Source organism: Phyllobates terribilis, unplaced genomic scaffold (assembly GCF_046119375.1).
Source record: "Phyllobates terribilis strain yellow unplaced genomic scaffold, ASM4611937v1 Scaffold_1__5_contigs__length_1240528914, whole genome shotgun sequence".
NCBI lineage: Eukaryota > Metazoa > Chordata > Amphibia > Anura > Dendrobatidae > Phyllobates > Phyllobates terribilis.
The window spans coordinates 424,555,317-424,575,057 of record NW_027362761.1 but is presented as its reverse complement, the minus strand read 5'-3'; the positions used below and the strand labels follow the sequence as shown (position 1 = coordinate 424,575,057).

Genomic DNA, 19,741 nt, shown 5'->3' with positions numbered 1-19,741 from the left:
AGTCTGGGGCCGGTCCCCTACTGCGACCTGATCCCTTCTCCCGACTACGGTCGGTGTGAATTCGGGCGCACGGGTGGACTCCGCACTTCCCGTGCCCCTAAGATCACTTCTCTGTCTCTGGAGCCCTTCTCTAACTCCCTCGCTCCTCTCGTTCTCTCTTCTACTGGACTCCTCTGACTGGGTCCTCACTCTGTCTGGACCCTACTCCTCAACGGTCCTCACTCACTGGGCCCTTCTAGATGTTTCTACCTGTCTTTTTATACTGTCTGCCATGTCACCCACGTCACTAACTGTCACTCTACGTGGTCCCCTCTACCTTCAGTCCTTCCTTGTGTGCTCACCTAAACTACTTCCTCCACCCACCTCCTCTACCCCTAGTTCCCTCCTCCAGACAGGGACAGGGACTGTGCTCTCCCTCAGGAGCAATCTCGCCCTTCCCTACTGGAGTGATGTGGTGTTGGATGTGGGTGTGTGGGTCCCGGGTAGTGCTCCCTCCCGAGAGTAGGGTACCACACCTCTGGCTGAGATGCAGTACCTCTGTGGCGACTGGACCCGCAGGGGCGCCACATAAACATCGCCTAAAGGCTCATACATGATTCAATAGCTCTGCATTCACATATTTATTTTTAGACCACGTTCACACGTTCAGTATTTGGTCAGTATTTTACATCAGTATTTGCAAGCCAAAATCTAGTTTTGGTTTACAAATACTGATGTAAAATACTGACCAAACACTGATCGAGTGAACGTAGCCTGATGGTCATTCTAGCGATTGACCTAATAGTGCATGCAGTCGTGACCGCGATCACATTATAAAGGTTCAGTGATGAGTCTGGGTTTAGGGTCCTTGCTGATTGAGTCATGTAAGTTCTATATGGGTGGCTGATGTCTCCTTTTTATTTTAGTAGACTATTAGAGGTATAACGTATAGGTCAATATCATGGCGTTTTTTCTGTTGATAATGATATTTATTTCTAACAAGTATTTCTTCTTTGATTGTCTTTCATGCATATCATGTACAGAATTATGACGTTCTGATACTTAATGTATAATGCCTGTGGACTCAGTGTTGTGCAGTTCCTCTGTTGTTACTCCTGGAAATGTGTGTATAGCATCTGGTGTAATCAGAGTCACAACTACCTGATCTTACCTATATGGCTTCAGCTGATGTACAATGCCATCTCCTAGAGTACATGTAATTCTCAGAACTGCAGCTGTCAATTAGTAGCGTTGCGAAATTAGCATCCCAGGCCGTACTGTCAACTAAGGGTTACCATTCTCCTTCTCACCTACACAGTCTGGTACTGCCAGCAATGATTAGTCAAGGTTAGACTGGGTAGGGACACACGACTGGTAGCAGCTATATGTCAGTTTATTCATATATTTCCAGGAGGAATAACTGAGGAATGCCACAATGCAAAAAAAAAAAAAAAGTAATGCTCCATAATTGTTTCATAGGAAATACAAGTTTTCACTAACAAAGACAAGTGAGGAAACCACCAAAGGGTCCCCAATCTTTCCATTCAGCAGTGGGACCTGCATTTATCGGACATACGCTATACGGCATATCCTTTCAATTTGTCATAAATGCCCCAAATGGACAAACTGTGTATCCCACACGTACTGTTCAACTTGTGAGGATGGCGGGGTTTACATATTTAAAGGGAGTTGATCACCCCAGATTGCATATTACTGCACTAGTTATACAGGGGACTGATCCCCTAAAAAAAAACATACTAGCACAATTGTGGTACAGTGAATGAGAAAATAACTTACTTCAAATGCAAATGAGGGGATTTTGGTGCACCCTTGGTGTCGCTAAGTGCTCAGTGCACCATTACTCCAACACCAGAGAGGAGGAGAGGGCAGAGAAGAAATTTTACATATGCGGCTCCAGGCTTCATTTGATAACTCTCTCCTCGCCTTCGGACAAATCAGTAATCATGAGGAAGTTAGCAGCCAGCAGCAGTTCTGACTTCCTCTTGATTATTGATTAGTCGAAAGGCGGGAAGAGAGGCCAGTGGGCTCGTGTGACATAGTGCCATGTGAGCCCCGGGAGGGCGAGTGCCAACACCGCTGGAATGGCGTCGGACGTCAGTATAAGTGTTATTTTAATGGGGGAAAACATGCTGATTGAGAAAGGGTTGTCAGAGTTGTGGACAGCCCCTTTGAAAGGAGTGGTGTTAACATTTTTTGTGATGTAGGAGTAGGGGGGGGCAATATGGTATGTGGGCTGGTGAGGTCTGTGTGCCAGGGCTGATTTTTAGTCCCAGTCCGGCCCTGCTGGATACATTATGCGCTACATTATGCGCCGCCTCCTTCCTGATGGAGGGAAGGAGCGGAGGTACTTCGATCTCGCTCCACCACCACCGCACCACCGGTAAGTTACGTTCGGACCATAAGACGCACCCCCCATTTTCTTCCCAAATTTGGGAGGAAAAAAGTGCGTCTTCTTAGGCTATGAGCCCACGATGCAGAATTGAAACAGAAAATTTCCGCAGCGTTTCTGCATGTCCTTGGCAGTAAAAAAGCTTGTGGATTTTACATGCGTTTTTAAGCGTTTTTGCAGCGTTTTTACATGCGGATTTGACTTGCGTTTTTCAAATGCATTGGGACCTCAAATCCGCATGCAGAAACACACAAATAATGGACATGATGCGGATTTTTCCGCACTGAAAATTCGCTGCGGAAAATTCTGCAGCATGTGCACAGAACATGCAGATTTTCATTGGGGACCATGGGGCACGTATTACCAAGCATTTTTAAAGCGTTTCTGCTGCGGAAATTCCGCATCTAAAACGCTTGAAAAACGCATAGTGGGCACGCAGCCTTATGGTCTGAAAAATATGGTAATTTGTAGATGGTAATATGTGTCACCTACTAGGTCTCTCTTAAATATGAGCGAATTGATTTGATACTAATCGAATTTGAGTTGAATTTTATGGAGTTCGTTAGACCCAGTTTGTCCAGCTCACCAAAAATGCTAGTTGCCATTTTGCACAATGTATAATATTCCATCAGCCAGTGAAGACTCACATACCATTGGGAGCATACGGGCCATGTTCCCCATATTGCCTTGCAGCTATCACATTACATGGTATACCGCAGCCAATCAAATGGACCATCATAGTTTGTATAAAAGTTAAGGCAAGGAATGAAGCAGCGAGTTTGGATGACTCTGCATAGTGAGAAGATGTCACAGCTCACAGCTTTGAAATAGAGATAGGGAGAAAAAAGCCATAAACAGTGGACAATTCTTCAGATAGTGTTCTGTATAACAGCAGTAGTGAAGAATATTAGTGTACTCTGAATAAAAGAGAGAACAGGCAGCAGTGATGTATCACAACAGTGATTATAGTACAGCTGCTGTATTTCAATTACACATTTTTTTTTAATTCTTCATGCAGAATTATGTTACCTCTGACAGTAACATTGTCCATTTGAGACAGTGTTCTGCACAGTCCTCATTCTCCACCACCATAACAGGTAATCTTTTACATAATAAGCTTTCTGAAGGGAGGTGGAAGGGATGATGAAGACAGACATAGTGGCTACAGAGGGGTTGACATGATGCTGTTAGTAGTTTGATATATTGATGTTGATGTGTGATTATTTATATGTGTGATAAAAAAGTAGTATTTTATCCCTATGGCCATTGTGTGTTTCGGTTCCCTTCTAGGCTTTGATTTAAGACCGTCCCTGGGAATGCGGGACGTCTGTCCATTAGGGGAAACATACAGAACATAGGGATATAGTTTGCACTACACAGGACAGTAGATAGTTAACAGTGTTGGGATTAGCCCACAGTTTGGGAGGGGTCAGACAGTTTCTATAGAAAAGTTTTTTTCCTAGTTAGTTAGTTCAAATTCAAGTTTAAGGTGGAGTGTAGACTAGTCAGTGAAGGAGAGGGAAGTGCAGAAGCAAGACTTGACATCACAGAGGAAACAGGTTCCAGAAATTGGATGCAGCAGAGTTGAAGGAGTTCTATCAGTTCAAGTCTCCTAACAGCATGAAGGCACATCTGAAGCTCCATCTGGACGGAGGTCTTGGGCCTGAGGCCTAGAAGAGGTACTGAGTGTCTTATCTCTGTCTCCCCTGTGAGTAAGATGTCGGCCGGGTCGCAGAGGAAGGGAAGGATGATGGTCTTCAGGGAGGCTGTTATGTCCGAAGGAGAGTCCCTAGGGTAAGCAGAAGCAGTTGAGTTGGGAACAGGTCGGGCAGAACAGAGCCAAGGACTGATGCGACATAGAACAAAAGGAACATCACTAAAAGAGACTGTCTTAATCTGTATGCTGCAGCCATGTGTAACCAAATTGCACAGTAAAACTAAACCTGTTAACCCAGACACAAGGTCTCCTGTCGTGTCTGTAGCCAGAACCGGCCCCATGGATGGGGAGGTAACAAGGACTCCCGTGCAACAAGTGAGTAAAGAAAGAACTCTCCAGCACAACACACTCCACTCTAATTTCTGTTTAGAAGAGGTGTTTCAGGGTAAAGAGAATTTGGTTCTGGCCCTCAGCAAACCGGCCCTGGTCCCCCCTTCATTTCCATTCCATCAATGACACCTCTGTTTTTTTTCTGCCTCTAGGATATCATTCCGGGAGCTAAGGAAGATATTTAACAACATCTTTTTCAAGTTTATGTATTGGATGAGATGAATACTCGGTGTTTGGTCTCGAATGAGATGGAGACACAGGTGGTGGAGCATGATTCAAATGCCTAGCTGTGTTGTGCTATGTCTGTGACTCTGTCAGTAGGGGCAATGACAGCCAAAGTGGTAATGGCACTCTCATTCAGTCCACATCTACAAGTGGTAATCCAGAGAGCTGGGGTGGGGGACAAAGAGTTTAGGATATTTCCCACACTGAGACAACTGTCAGCCAAGTAAAGGTTGATGATGATGATCCATTATTTATGACTCGCCCCCTGGGCCTAGTGTGGGCGTGTGTGGGATACCCGGAGCCGGGTCTCTGGGGGTTGTAGTCTCCGTGGCGGCGACCCGGTCCCATGGCTCAGGGTGGTCAGGCCAATGGCGGTCTTTTAGGGGTTTTAGGTTAATTGTCCGACTACGCCACCCGTGGATTGCGGTCAGGGTGTACCGCCACTGCGAGGCAGTCCGCTGAGGCTGGTGTGGTGTGCGCAGCAAAGGATGGGATAACTCCCCACGGGAGGAGTATGGCCTCAGGGCAGGGAATGTGGATGATGGGAGTGATGGTGCGCGGGCGTCCCAGCACTAGTAGTGCTGGTGCGGCGATGAGCAGGAACGACTCAGAGTCTTTGCAGTGCAGTTCAGGGTCTTTACTGGTGATATCAAGGCAGACCCTCCCGGGAGTACTGGCTAGCATAAGGGGCCTGGTCAGTCTGCGAGCAAACAGGAGTTCCCCTGGCCAGGTGGAGTTGTAGGCCTCCCCGTCTATCTGCACTCTTTCTGGCTACCTTGCTGTAAGTGGGTAGAAGTAGCCCAGGTCCCTGAGTATACCGTGTGGTGCTCACCCGTATGGCTGGTGACTTGGGGCCTTCTGTTAGCCTCCGTTCCTGGATGGCGGTGCTGGTCCCTTCCTTGTGACTGAGCCTCCGGGCTTCTATGGCCAGAGGACCTGGAATCCCCTGCCGGCTGGTTTCTGCTGCTGGGTGGATATCAGTCCCCACAGCCTCGGACTCCGGTGTCCGGTTATCAGATTCTTCTGCCAGGGCGAGCTATATCTCTGCTTAGCTTCCAGCCCCAGGTCTTCTGCTCCTAGCTCCTACAGAGCTCCTGCTGTAACTTTCCCTCTCCAGGCTCTGACTCTGACTGTCTAATCCCGCCCCAGACCCAGTTTATAAGGGCAGATTCCTCCCCTCCCAGGTCTGGGCAGGAAGGTGTTGCTTGTTTAAGGGCTCCTGACCAGATAAACCTCCCACTTGCTCTCAGACGTAATATTCCTATTACTGTGGCAACCATACCCCTGGGGTGCCACATTTATCGCATAAAGAGGTGTCCACTGTGTGCTCTCATGTGTAAAAGAATGTGGTTCACTCAATAAATTTGGTATTAAGCCCTAAAATGCACTGCGCTGTCAATACCTGGAGCAGTGATTACAGACAGAGATACGTCTTTCACAGCTCACTAGATCTATGTTTTGAGCAGCAATAATGCACTATGTTTGTGCAAAGTAACCCACGTTCCTGCATGATGCACAAAAATGAATTTTTCTAGTTGAAGAAGGTTGGTGGCCATGCCCATGAAAGTGTCTGGGCATTTTAACTGTTCTTACGTGGTGAAGCACGGCATCAACGCAGAATCATCTGCCTTAGCGCTGTCTGATGTGCGATAGTCGAACACAATGAAAATCAATGCTGCATATGCTGGCCCATCTATACAAGCAGCATAATGCCATGCCATTGACGCGCCCCCTGGGCCTGTGTTGTGCGTGCGGGGAATACCCGGAGCCGGATCGCTGAGGGTTGTAATTTCCGTGGCGCTGACCCGGTCCGTGCCCAGGGTGGTCAATTCAGTGGCAGTCTTATTAGTGAGATAATAGTCCGACTACGCCACCTGTGGAATGCGGTCAGTGCGGACCGCCGCTGCAAGGCAGACCGCTGGGGCAGATGGTGTATGCAGCTTAGGTAGTGTGACTCCCCACGGGAAGAGTACAGCCCCAGGGCAGTGTCGTGGATGGTGGGGGTGATAGTGCAGATAGCCCCAATACCAATAGTGCCGGAGGAGCAAGAAGTCACAGACAACGTTCTTCTTCTTTCCCCCAGAGCTAAGATGGTGCCCACCTTTTATACCTCCCTCTGACCATGAGCCCAGGTGACTAGCAACCAATGGGCTCCTTCCTATGCTCAGGAACCAACCCCTATCTGCCCCTACAGCACTGGGTATTCCACCCCCCTCCCCACTCCAGCCAGGGACAGATGCTGTCGTGCCTGCACTTCTGTCTAGTGGGAGCACCGTTGAGCTGTCCCTCGGAAATGGGGTGTGTGTGCTGTATGCAGCCTACTGAGCCTTGATCCATACCCCATCCTTACCCGGGAGTGGGATATCACACCTCTGGATGAGATGTAATACCTCTGTAGCGACCGAGTCCTCGGGGCGCTACATTCCCCCCTGGTAAAGCACAGCACGTCCTCGGGCTGGAACAGAGCAAAAACGATTCAAATGGGTATGCAAAAACTTTTTCAATAACTGCTTACATCAGGAAACAGACACACTTGTACAATTCCCTTCATGGGAAACACTTTGATGAAACACTTTTGGTTATTACTTCCGGAACTCTTTTACCATAAGACACATTATAAAACTTTTGCAAGTAAAACATTCTTCAAAAATACATTCTTGACTTCTGGCCGCTGTGCAACTGGCAACCAGGTATTCACTGGTCTCAAAGGTGCTTGAGGTAGAGGTGCAGTTTCATTATAAAACCAGTAGGGGGCGCTTTAAGAAGCGCAACTATTTACAGGATGGCCGCTCCCAGTCCTCGGCCAGGTAGGGAAGGGGATGGCTGTTCTCAGTCCTCAGCCAGGTAAGGAAGGGGGTATCTTGGAAACGGGTAACAGTCTTTTAGCTGTCCCAAAGGGGCCCACACTTATTAACAGTTCAAAAGGAAAACAGTCCTTGTACCCTGACGGGTAACTTTGTACAGTTCCTTACTCACGCTACTTTCTTTTAATAGCTATGTCCTCCTTGAGCTCCCTCCTGAGGGTAGTCTTCAGACACGTCCGGGTCCTCTTGGCTTTCATCGTACTGGTGGTACTGCAGCTTCTCCTCCGTGAGCCGGTGAACGTGGAGGGCGTACTGTCCCTTGGCACCCTTGTGCAGTAGGCCTTGCGGCGGGGTCTGGAGAAGGCCGCTGTTGATGACACCCGGGGTCAGAGGGTGCGACTTTGGGCCTGGGCGCGGGCTGGTGGTGGCGGTGCCCAGGGCTGGAGGGGTCGGCTGCAGGCCTTGTTGCGGGGTCTGAAGCAGATCGGTGTCTGCAGCGCCCGGGATCGGCGGCTCCACCAGGGGGCCCGGGAGCAGGCTGACGCTGGCAGCGTCCGGGACAGGGAGACTCCTCTTACCTGCTCTCGCGACCACTCCTGCGTCACGCGTCTTCTCCTGGCGCTGGTCGGGGCCGGCGACGACTGGGGCACTGCCGATGCTGGGCAGCTTAGTCTGCTGCCGGTCCGCCATCTTGCTCTCCGTTCCCGATGTCTTCCTCCCCCCCGGTGGACCGTGGCCTACCTTGCGATGATCTTCCTCCGTAGGCCGCGGCTCCGCAGTCGATCGTCGGGGTTGAGGACCTTGCGTCGCGCTCCTGTGACGTCAGCGTCGCTCCCTCTCCCTTCCAGGACCTTACGCAGCATCAGTGCGTGGGGCGGAGCTTCGGATCTCGCGCGCTTTCGGCGTCCACGCCCCTCTTCTTCCCGTGCGGCGTCCCGAAGATGGCGTCCGATGGCGGGAAGACGGCAGAAGATGGCGGGAAACGACCCAAGATGGCGTCCGATGGCGGGAAGCGACTCCAGACGACGGGAAACTTCACCACAGGTAAGTACAAAAGTCTTTTTCAGGCACGCAATACCTGCTGGTGACGGGTTGGTTTGAATCCTGCCGACTACGCCGAAGTTGACGCGCCACCTGGGCCTGTGTTGTGCGTGCGGGGAATACCCGGAGCCGGATCGCTGAGGGTTGTAGTTTCCGTGGCGCTGACCCGGTCCATGCCCAGGGTGGTCAATTCAGTGGCAGTCTTATTAGTGAGATAATAGTCCGACTACGCCACCCGTGGAATGCGGTCAGTGCGGACCGCCGCTGCAAGGCAGACCGCTGGGGCAGATGGTGTATGCAGCTTAGGTAGTGTGACTCCCCACGGGAAGAGTACAGCCCCAGGGCAGTGTCGTGGATGGTGGGGGTGATAGCGCAGATAGCCCCAATACCAATAGTGCTGGAGGAGCAAGAAGTCACAGACAATGTGTTGCAATCCAATGTCCTTTACTCACAGTTTGTATTCTCCAGGTCACTCTCGCGAAGCAGTGACCACCCAAGCCGTGCTGCGTCCACCAGGCAAGGGACTCGGTCACCTCCCAGGTCTTTCTGGAGTATGTCTCAAAGCTCCTTTCCGTCCTTTCTCTGGCTCGTGCCCCACCAGTGACCAAGCTTATGTCCAGCTCCCGCGGGCCTTCTCTTAGGGGGGGCTACATGCCCACGTACCTGACCCGCTATGGTATGCCTTCCTAGCAAGGTGTAGCGAGGGGTCGCACCAAGGGCTGGTCACGACCTCCGGTTCTTGGCTGAAGATGATTTGCTTCCACCAGTTTGGGATCCGGTACCCTGTTCTGCCAACCCGTCACCCGCAATCTCCTGGGTCCTTAGGGTTCTCTCTTCCTTCTCGTTCCTGAGCCTTTCTGTTTCACTTGTTACTTCTGTTCTGGTCTTGTTCCCTTTTCCTTTCCACTGTTCCTTCTCCTCTCTCTCTCTCTCTCTGGCCCCGGCCTCTGTGCTATGCCTGCCCAGGGAGCAGAGCCCATGCAGCAGCCCTGCTCCCTGCCTTCTCCACTTCTCCTCACACACTGAACTTCTTCTTCTTTCCCCCAGAGCTAAGATGGTGCCCACCTTTTATACCTCCCTCTGACCATGAGCCCAGGTGACTAGCAACCAATGGGCTCCTTCCTATGCTCAGGAACCAACCCCTATCTGCCCCTACAGCACTGGGTATTCCACCCCCCTCCCCACTCCAGCCAGGGACAGATGCTGTCGTGCCTGCACTTCTGTCTAGTGGGAGCACCGTTGAGCTGTCCCTCGGAAATGGGGTGTGTGTGCTGTATGCAGCCTACTGAGCCTTGATCCATACCCCATCCTTACCCGGGAGTGGGATATCACACCTCTGGATGAGGTGTAATACCTCTGTAGCGACCGAGTCCTCGGGGCGCTACACCATGATTACTTTTATTACTTTGGCGCAGGTCATTATCTACACTGTCATGACCTACGGTACAGTAATTGCTCTCTTCCCCAGTAACTTGTTAAACAATACTCAATCCCTCTAGCTATTCTTTCCAACAGCACAGCTGCTCTTTACCCATTGCGGTGCAGCCCACCTCTACCCTAGAGCCTGTAGCCAACAAAGAAGTTGACCCTGTTCCTACACCAATTCCTGAGCTACTTATTCACCGGCCCAGTTCCTACGCCAATTCCTGAGCTACTTATTCAGCTCCCTAATCCCCCACTGCCTCTCTGATGTGGCACATGATACAGGTTGTATTTCTGAGAATACAACCTTTGAGGTCCTTGCTTTAAGCTTATAGCCTAATTCCATGAAATCACCCTTAAGGACCTTCAACCTACCTCTAACTATGTCATTGGTGCCGATGTGCACCATGACCATTCAGTGAGGAACCATTGGTTCCTCACCAGCCCCTCCCAATAATCTATCAACCCAATCTGCAATGTGTTAATCTTGAGCGCCAGGAAGACAACACACCATTCAACGATCCCATTCTTTGTGACACACTGCCCTGCCTGTTCCCCTAATAATGGAGTCCCCCCCGCCCCCCACCAGCACCTATCTGACCCACCTGCACTCCTGTTCCCTGATTGTTCGTATGCTATAGTAATACAGTCACAATAACCTGTGCCAGTACATTTCATTTTGCCAGGACATTCTTGTGAATTTAGTTTCCCAGTTTTATGGTTGAAAGAAGATATAAGTCCATCAAGTTCAGCCTAACCCATTGATTCAAAGGAAGGCAAAAACCCTATGAGGCAGATGTTAATTGCCCCATATTAGGGAAAAAATTCCTTCCAAACTCTACATACGGCAATCAGACTTTTACCTGGATCAACATCCTCCCTCTAAAATGTAGTACTCATAACCTGTAATTTAAATCTCAAGGAAGACATCCAGGCCCCCCTTGTACTCTAGTTTTTTTTTTACTATATGGACCGCAGACCTGAACTAGCTGAGCCAACCCCATTCAGATGTTTGGAAACTGATTTTCAGTCACAGAAATTTCTACAACAGATTTTCCCTCGTAGTAAGTGCATTTCACGTGTGATCCCCTCAGCATCATGAAGCCGATGTCTGATCTATTGACAACCAGCGTCTTTTTGCACATAGAAAATCCCCTTGGAAACGGGGGGCAAGGCAGCCCCCTCAATTGGTTGAGGATCCCTCTAGTTAGCATAATGTAGGGTGCTGACGTGGAGGAAGAATATTGGAGCTGGGCTGAGGGCTGGTAACATAGGAGGTGCCCTGCTCATAAATACTCAGCATCTGTGCAGGTGCATTTGGCTAGACATCACGTCCATATGCTGTTGTGCGGAGTATATAGCTGTGATCTTGGGTTGTGTATCACCCCGATTGGTCACGTTCTTAAAAAAAAATAATAATAATTTATGATTTTGTAGAGTACAGACTGCTCCGAGATTAAATAGAGTATCTCCCATGGAGAGTGAATCCAGGGACAGGGCGGCCGAGGCATTACTAGTTGTAGCTGTGATTTCCATTCATCCATAGAGGGATAGTAATGATAGGGAGCTAGTCCTGGCAGCAGGGATTTACTTCCTTCCCTCCCTGTCTGTTCTATTATTCATGTTAACCCCTTGAAGGGCAGTTTGATGGAAGGACAGTGTTCTGATCTCCTGTCTCTGAGCCTATCCACTCTGCTGACATCTCCCTGGTGAATGGTTATTTCTGTGCATTGAGGTTGCATTGCCTACATCTCATTATACATTTTAATGAATGAACTAAGCAGTTATGTATTTTAATTTTTTTTTTTTCATATTTCTTTCATAATATAAAGAGAAGGAAATTTTCATAGATTTACACAGTGGTAGTGATGGCAGCAAATCAACTAAACAAACTCCAAGTGTGCCTATAAATACCTCTCCACTGTGTTATCTGCAGGGCTGGCAATCACTGGGTGCTGAAAGGAGCAGGGACAGCCTTACAGTCACATCTATGTGAACACTGCCCAAGGCTGCCCTCTCCAGCCAAACTGTGGGCACTGGGTGCCAGTCCCTGAGCAGCAGGGTCTCTTATCCTGGGCACACACAGAGCCTGCCTCCTTCCTCTGCTGCTGCCCCATTGGCTGGGCTCTGTGCTCTATTGATTGAGGAGCAGAGCTGAGTGCCTGTGTCTCATTCCCCCTCCTGGCAGCCCTGTCCTCCTCTACCTCCCCGAGATGCTGAAAGTCACTCTCCCCTCCTCGTCCTCGTCGTCTTCCTCAGCATCCTCCTCTACCTCCTCCTCTTCCTCCAGGTCTGGCAGCACTGCACCGGATTACTGGATCGATGGCTCCAACAAGGACACCTTGGCCCATTACTATGAGCTGGAGTCCGAACTGGGACGGTAAGTGGAGCAGATCATGTCTAGTGCATGCACAGTGGTCCTCTGCCCTGGCATCTCCCCTGCCCCTGCACACAGCAGCTGGGGGTCTCAGTCCACACTCACTTACTGGCATGATCAATAGCTCAACCTTTATGTTCCTATGAATGAGAAAGGAGAAGGGAGATGTGTGGATGCCAGGGGCTGGGCTGGTACAGTGCTGATCATCACCAGCATGGATGATAATAATGCCATCCCATTCTTACACAAGTCTTTGGAGACACCATGCATTCTTATTCACACCACATCACAGGACAGCAGCCAAGGATCTGCCCAGGAGCTGCAGTCTACCTGTTAATAAGCTATTACACATAGGTCTGCCCGAGCAGACATGGAGCTGTGTGCTGTGCTGCCTCCATCAGATGATACATATAAGCCATTATGCTGTGATTGTATCTTGTTGCACAGCAGGTGGATGCATAGGATTAATCTTGTTGCCCCTGTTGGAGATCAGATGTTGTCTCCACCTTGTTGAGGTCACTCATCAATTGATTTGGAACAGGGAAGACATATCTGTACATATGTTCTGTGCACTCGCTGTTTAAAGGGTTGTAATAATAATATTATAACAATAATAATGATCAATAATAATATGTTTTACACTGGAGAGATTGTGTCGTGCTTTGGCTTGGATGTAAATAGCAAAGGTTAATGGGAAATTAGCTTTTTTCATAAAGATGATTTTACGTCTTTTTTATATATATAAATTATTGACAGCTACATAGAATCAGTATGTAATAACACAATAAACAAACTTGTCATCAGCAGGGAAATTGGGAACTTAGTCATTGTAAGTAAATACCTTTGTATAATTACTGTAGCAAATGCTAGGGTTTTTGATCCTATTAGTAATTCTACGGGATTTGATGCCATTTACATTGCAGTGTCACTGATAATGATGGTAACTGCAATGTTTAAAAAGTCACACTAGGGGCTCGTGCTCATGGCCGTATTTTCGGTCCGGCTGTGACCCGACAAAACATTGGATCCCACTTTGATCAATGTTATTCTATGGGGCCATACACATGTCCAATCTTTGCCTCGGACCGAGACGGTCCAAGGAAAAAATCGCGGCATGCCCACATTGGATCCGATTATTATTATGCAAGTCAATGAGGCCATGGAAAACATTGGACTTCACATGGATAACATCTGAGTGCAGTCCGATTTCCACAGACTCACAGAATGGAGAAGATAGAGTACTTTTTTTTCTGAATCTTCTCCTCATTCAAGAGAATCAGATCACACTCTGATCACACTCTGATGAAACTGTGATCAGTGTGATTAGAATAATCGGCCCGATTATCTCAGATGAGCGATATATGCTGGTGTGACCCTAGCCTTAGACTTAAACTGGAGGGCTAGTCTACGCAGTATGTACACAGTATATGAGAAGGGGTTAGGGGTGCAAATTGCAATAAATTCCTAGCTACACACTCTTTGTAGAGTAGGTTGTCATAAAAAATGGTATGTTATGCTATGATATGCACACGTCCCTTATTTTCTGATATACAATGACTAAGACATTAGACCTTTGCACTATGCTATTCTCTCAGATGAAATAATAGTAGAATTATGTTTGTAGCATCTATATTTAAAAGGGAATCTTGTAGTAATTACACGTATTGGCTAAATGTTCAGACACAATGTATGAAAACATTACTAAATCTATAATATGAGACAATAGAAATAGTTTATTGATTCAAACCACGAAAAAGACTTTTCAGAATTAAGGCAGTTTGTCAGAAGGAACAGGAAAAGACTATGAGAGTAATTGAAAGAAGCCAGGCACTTTCTCCCAACTCTACCCTTGTCTTATTAGGGGCTGCAGATGCTTTGTGCAATAGTTTGACAACAAACAGTGATAGAAAATCATGTCAGCAAATGTAAAAAAAACATCATCCCAATTACCGGAACAATTTACAACGTTCAACCAGGGTGGCTTGAGGCTGCCTCTGGGCTGACATCAGTCAGTGTGAGACACTCAACCATTTAGCACAAAATGTATTATTCGCTCTGCCAGTAGCTTTAGTTGAGTGGCCATTGTTGGGCCCTGTTATTTCTATAGAGTGGTAGTGGGACTGTGGGGTCACATACATTTTTGGGCGTCTAAGTGCTTTCCAATTTGTCCAGCTGCTACTAGGAGCAGTAAGAACCCTGTGGGTGCAATTTTTTACTTTCATACAAAAAACACAGTTTATCATAAACATCCCACTATGGTGGCCATGGCAAGATTTATCCAAGGCTAGACTTAAATAAATTAAAATTGAAAAATCTGACTTCCTGAGCCTGGGGTTTTTAGGAAAATTTCACAGGGGGACAATTTTATGGCTACAATAAGTGTTGTTTCTCAGGTTATCTTCACACTTACCCAACATCTTCCACTATGGCACATCAGGGCAGACATCATCTCTTACATTGTTATGGCTGAACACAATTTCTCTGTGATGGGTTTTGCACCAAAAATATAATCTCTGACTATGTTCCACTACCTTTTTTACTTAGCTGGAGGAAATACTCTTCTTCCTTCTCCAACCTTACATGCAATTCTCCCTGGCCTGCACCATCTTTGTGACCATTTTTGCCTTTTCACATTGAGCTATTTGTAGGTGTTTTGTTATGAGTGTTACATTTTAAAATTTGATTGCAGTTTCTTTTGTGTTTGGTTTCAGAAAATACTTTCCTCTCAAAAGTTGCAGGAGCATTAATTTTTGTTAACGCTCTTAAATACAATCTGTCAGCAAGATCAACCCTCCTAAGCCACATTCATGGGCATGTAGGTCTTAAGAAGTTGAATAAAATGATACCTTGATATATGTGTTCTGATGTCTTATTCCAGAGAAATTCACATTTTTGTTAATATGTAAACCTGTTAAGATCTATGGGCCCGACCCAGATCTCCTGAAGAATCTGCCTTTAAGAACTTATTTTAAATGTAAGAGGTGTGGAAGGTGGTAGGGGCATTACCAGTGTGAGACATGTAATGACTGACGGTCTTCTCTTGTGATCTACAGACTTACTGGAAACGCCCCCTTTTATTTAAAATAATCTTTGGGGGCAGATTCTCTGGGAGATTTATGTCCAGCCCATAGATCTTAACAGCTCATTTACATATTAACAAAAGTGTGGATTTCTCTGGAACAAGATATCAGATCTCAGATATTAAGCTATCATTTTATTCAGCTTCCTATTCCCTGCATGCCCATATAGACAGCTTAGCAGGGTTGATCCCACTGACAGATTCCCTATACATTCTTCCTTTATTAGTGTAATTTTAAAAACATGGTACAATGGTCCTTATGATCCGAATTCCGAATAATAACAGTTCACAGACCCAGTACTCTATTTTGAGTCAGAAACCAAAATAATAGATTCACCCAATTTGTGGGAAAGTGTCAGCCAGGTTACAAGCACGTGCGGTCTCGCACGTCACATATCACCTGTGCCATTAATTCTAAAAATTCCATTTTATATTCAGTGTATTCATCTTGTAACATTCTATTATAGTATATTCAGCAAACATCTACTTGCAATTTATTTATTCCAATTGCTACCTCAGTAAGGTTTATTTATATGTTCAGTACTGTAAAAAAACAGAAACCATCTAGATTTCTACTATGCATATTAATGTTTAGGTCCTCTTTTTTTCTTTTTATTTAAAGAATCCCTCCCACAAAGATTTTTTTTTAATCTGTGTATATGTGTATATAGTGAAGCATATGTGTTAATATACTCACCTTCTCAGGTATCTAGCTCCCTTCTGCTCCTCTTCTCAGTGACATCACCGTTCCTCAGACAAGCCGGATCACTCTACGCTATATGAATGAGCCGGAAGTCTCTTTTACAATGTAAGCCGATGGAGTCTCTTTCTGACACTCCATTGCCTTATATTTTAAAAGCCACAGAGCGCAGCATGACCCCAAGAGTCTGAAGAGCGGTTATGTCACTCAGATGAGGATCAGAACGGCACTGGATCCCGGAGAAGGCGGCGATAGGTGAGTAATTTAATACACTCACAGTACGCTACATGCACATTTACACAGATTTAGAAAAAAATCATGGGAGTGCTTCTTTAAGATATCATATAAGTCTTCTGCAATGCTTTTTTTTTTATAGATTTCTCTTTATGCGTCTGACATATTTAGATTACAAAGAGAGCACTCTGTAACATATTGTACAATATTTTTTTGATATCTCAATTCATAAAGGAGCTGAACTCATATTTCTTTCTCTGAGATCTGTAATGCATCATTTTTTTAGTACATGTACACACATTACAGCGGTTCCCTCTGCATATTTTTGGGCTTTATTTTCTTTTTATACATTGGGTGATATTTACTGTCAACTGTTTTGCCCCTTTTGGCTACAGAACACATGCCATTTTTTAATTATCTTCCAATATTGTATTCTGATTTATAACTGGTAAATATCTGTTCACTGTTAGAGATTTGTATGTAATTAATGCTGTAGTAAATGTTATATTGATCAGGTTAGTATTTAACTGAGTTATATTTTGGCATTAATAATAAAAAAAATAAAGACTGAAGTGTTTTATCCTTCATATGTACCTCATTTCCGCAGTCTGTTGTCATTTTCCTGGCACAGAGTCTGAGCAAGCTCTTCTAACACGGGTATATTCATCTATTGGTATTGATAACTTTATAATATGTTTTGGGCGTGAAATATACGCTCTCAAGATACTGTTTCCTGCCTAGTGCTTGCGATAAATGGCTGTTTTAACCACACCTGCTTGTATCTCTATTGTACAGTATATCTATTTAAGGCCACGGCCCCACTATCAGTATTTGGTCAGTATTCGGTCAGTATTTTTTCTCAGAAGTGGGAGCCAAAACCAGGAGTGGGTGATAAATGCAGAATTGGTGACTTGCTTCTGTAGCGTCGGCGTCTCTGCCTCCTGCCGGGCAGAGATGCCAATCCCCAGACTGCCGCGTTCCCGGTCTGGCATCTTCCAGCTCCCCTGCTGCATCTGCCCGGGGTGCGCGCACCACGCGCAGTTCCCCGGGCACTGTACTTAGGGCGCACCCGCTCCCCCCCTTTTAAAGGGGCCGCGCGCATCGTCCTAAAGAGTCCTCGGCCGATGGCCGGAGGACTGCTCCTATATTAGGCACCTCCTCCAAAATGGAGGTGCCTGTGCAAGGTTGTTGTTTGTGTGCTAACACTCTCCTCAGCCCTCAGGTTCCTTTGCCCGCCAGTCTGTCTATCAGCCGTGCCTGCCTGCCTGTCTCTCAGCCGTGCCCGCCTGCCTGTCTATCAGCCATGCCCGCCTGCCTATCTATCAGCCGTGCCCGCCTGCCTGTCTATCAGCCGTGCCCGCCTGCCTGTCTATTTGCTGTGCCCGTCTGCTTGTCTACCTGCATCACCTGCCTGTCTACCAGCCGTGCTCATCTGCTGTGCCTGTCGGCTTTGGCCATCAGTCCCGTGGGAGTCGCCTGCTCTCACACAAGGTCGGTCCCAGAGTGGCACCTGGTTCACCTTCCCGGTCCCTCCTTGGTTCACTGAGTCGACTAAGCCACCGTGTGGCCAGGGTCGGCCTGGGTAAGCACTTAGTTACGCCCCTCTGGTCCCTCCTTGTATCACAGCTCAGAGGTTCCACCACCCGGATCCATAACAGTTTCTATTATACCTTTTCTCTCATTGTTCTTCACTTGGTTTTGGCTTCCACTCCTGAGGAAAAATACTGACCGAATACTGACCAAATACTGATAGTGGGGCCGTGGCCTAACTGTATGTCAATAAGTTGGCTGTATCTTGATGGACTGCTCGTGTAAATTTCAGATTCATCTTGTTGTTACTGAGATATTCTAAAAAGTAAAAAAAAATAGTTTGGTTATCTCCCCAAACTACCAACATGTTGTCTATAAAGTGACCATACCATATTGAAGAGGGCATATATGGGTTATACCAGCGTAGATGAAGTTCTTCTCCCACCATGCAACATAAACTTTGACCTTGTCAGGGATCCTTCAGTTTGTAGAAAAAAATCCTTATTGAAACAATAATAATTATGTTGCAATAAATATTGTATAACCATAATTATAAACTGTTTGACATCATCTCAATATTCACTATATTTGTTAAGCTGGTTTTCTATATCTACTATAGCTAAATCATGTAGAATGCGTGAATGCCAAGCCTTGTAACGCACACCACCCACAGAGAAGACCCTGAAGAAAAGCCCAGTTGCTCTACAAACAGAGATTTCACATCTTGCTCTCTAAAAGCAATAAATGTGAATATTTCTGCAATGGTGCAATGAAAAAAAGGGGCAGAATCAGGGGAGCTGTGGTATTTTTAGAAGGTATTTAAATCCGTTTTTTTAGCAAGTGTCACACACTTATTATCGTCCGTGGGACTGTTTTGTTATCAGCATCATGGATGAAAAGTAGCGATTCAAATCCAAGAGTCCGTGAAAATTACTGGAAGCACATGGATGGCATCTATTTGCTGTCCGTAATTAACATTTTATTTATTTATTTTTCCATGCGTGAAAAACACTGATAGTAAAATCTGACACCGAGAAAACATTGATGATACTCATATAATTTTTTGCATAAGTGAAAAATCACAGACATCTGAATGAAACCTTAAAGGGAAACTGAAAAAATGCTATTAACCTGCAGATATGGGGTTAATCAGCAGTTTCATAGCATTATTATGCTGCCCGGCGCCTGCACATAGCCTAACGCTGCAGGGAGAAAATTACCTTTATTCTCCCGGCAGCGTTCCCGCTTCAGTCACTTGAGCGGCACCTGCTCAGGTTCAGTCACCAGAGCGGTGGCTGTAACCGCACACCTGGCCCTGGCTGACAGCCGGTTCTAATGCTGGGGACTGAAACTGAATGCTGGTAGGGAGAATAAAGTTAATTTTCTCCCCGCTGCATTCGGCTAAGTGCAGGCGCCGGGCAGCATAATGACACTATGAAACTGCTGATTAACCCGATATCTGCAGGTTAATAACGTTTTTGCTGGTGACAAGTTCCCTTTAGGTTCTCTTTCCAGTTCTTCTATGCACACAAATTACATTTGGAATTTACTGGTAAGTTTTTTATTGGTGTTTTTAGTAACAAGGCTGGTAGTAATTGGATATTTCCTTCTGTCCAAGTGACTTGGTCCCATAAATTACATTACTGTACTACTTTAGCAGCGCTGTATTTATCGGATTAATTACTGTCCTATTTCTTTTTAATCAAATTTCTTTTTCTGCTTTGAAGTTATGCAAATGAAAGCATTTAGGGAATAAATTAAATAAATTAACATGCAGTGGAAAATAAAAGCAGAATATTTGCAAAATAATTAACTTTGCTGTTCCTTTTATTTATCATACTTTCTTGGGGTGTAATTACATGAAATGTGAAAAAGGGCCGGGAACCCAACTGA

General features: G+C 46.3%; 1 protein-coding gene across 2 annotated transcripts in view; it reads left to right on the top strand.

The window, feature by feature from the left end:
• The first annotated feature begins 11,947 nt into the window (after nucleotides 1–11,947).
• CAMK4 (calcium/calmodulin dependent protein kinase IV) overlaps nucleotides 11,948–19,741 on the top strand; it is a 350,792-nt gene continuing 342,998 nt past the window's right edge. Inside the window, exon 1 of one of the 2 annotated variants that reach the window (XM_073655013.1) lies at nucleotides 11,948–12,308. In XM_073655013.1, coding sequence (XP_073511114.1) covers nucleotides 12,142–12,308 — 167 coding nt within the window. In that variant the 5' untranslated portion in view covers nucleotides 11,948–12,141. The remainder of the gene's footprint in view (nucleotides 12,309–19,741) is intronic. The other variant, XM_073655014.1, reaches the window with a different exon arrangement.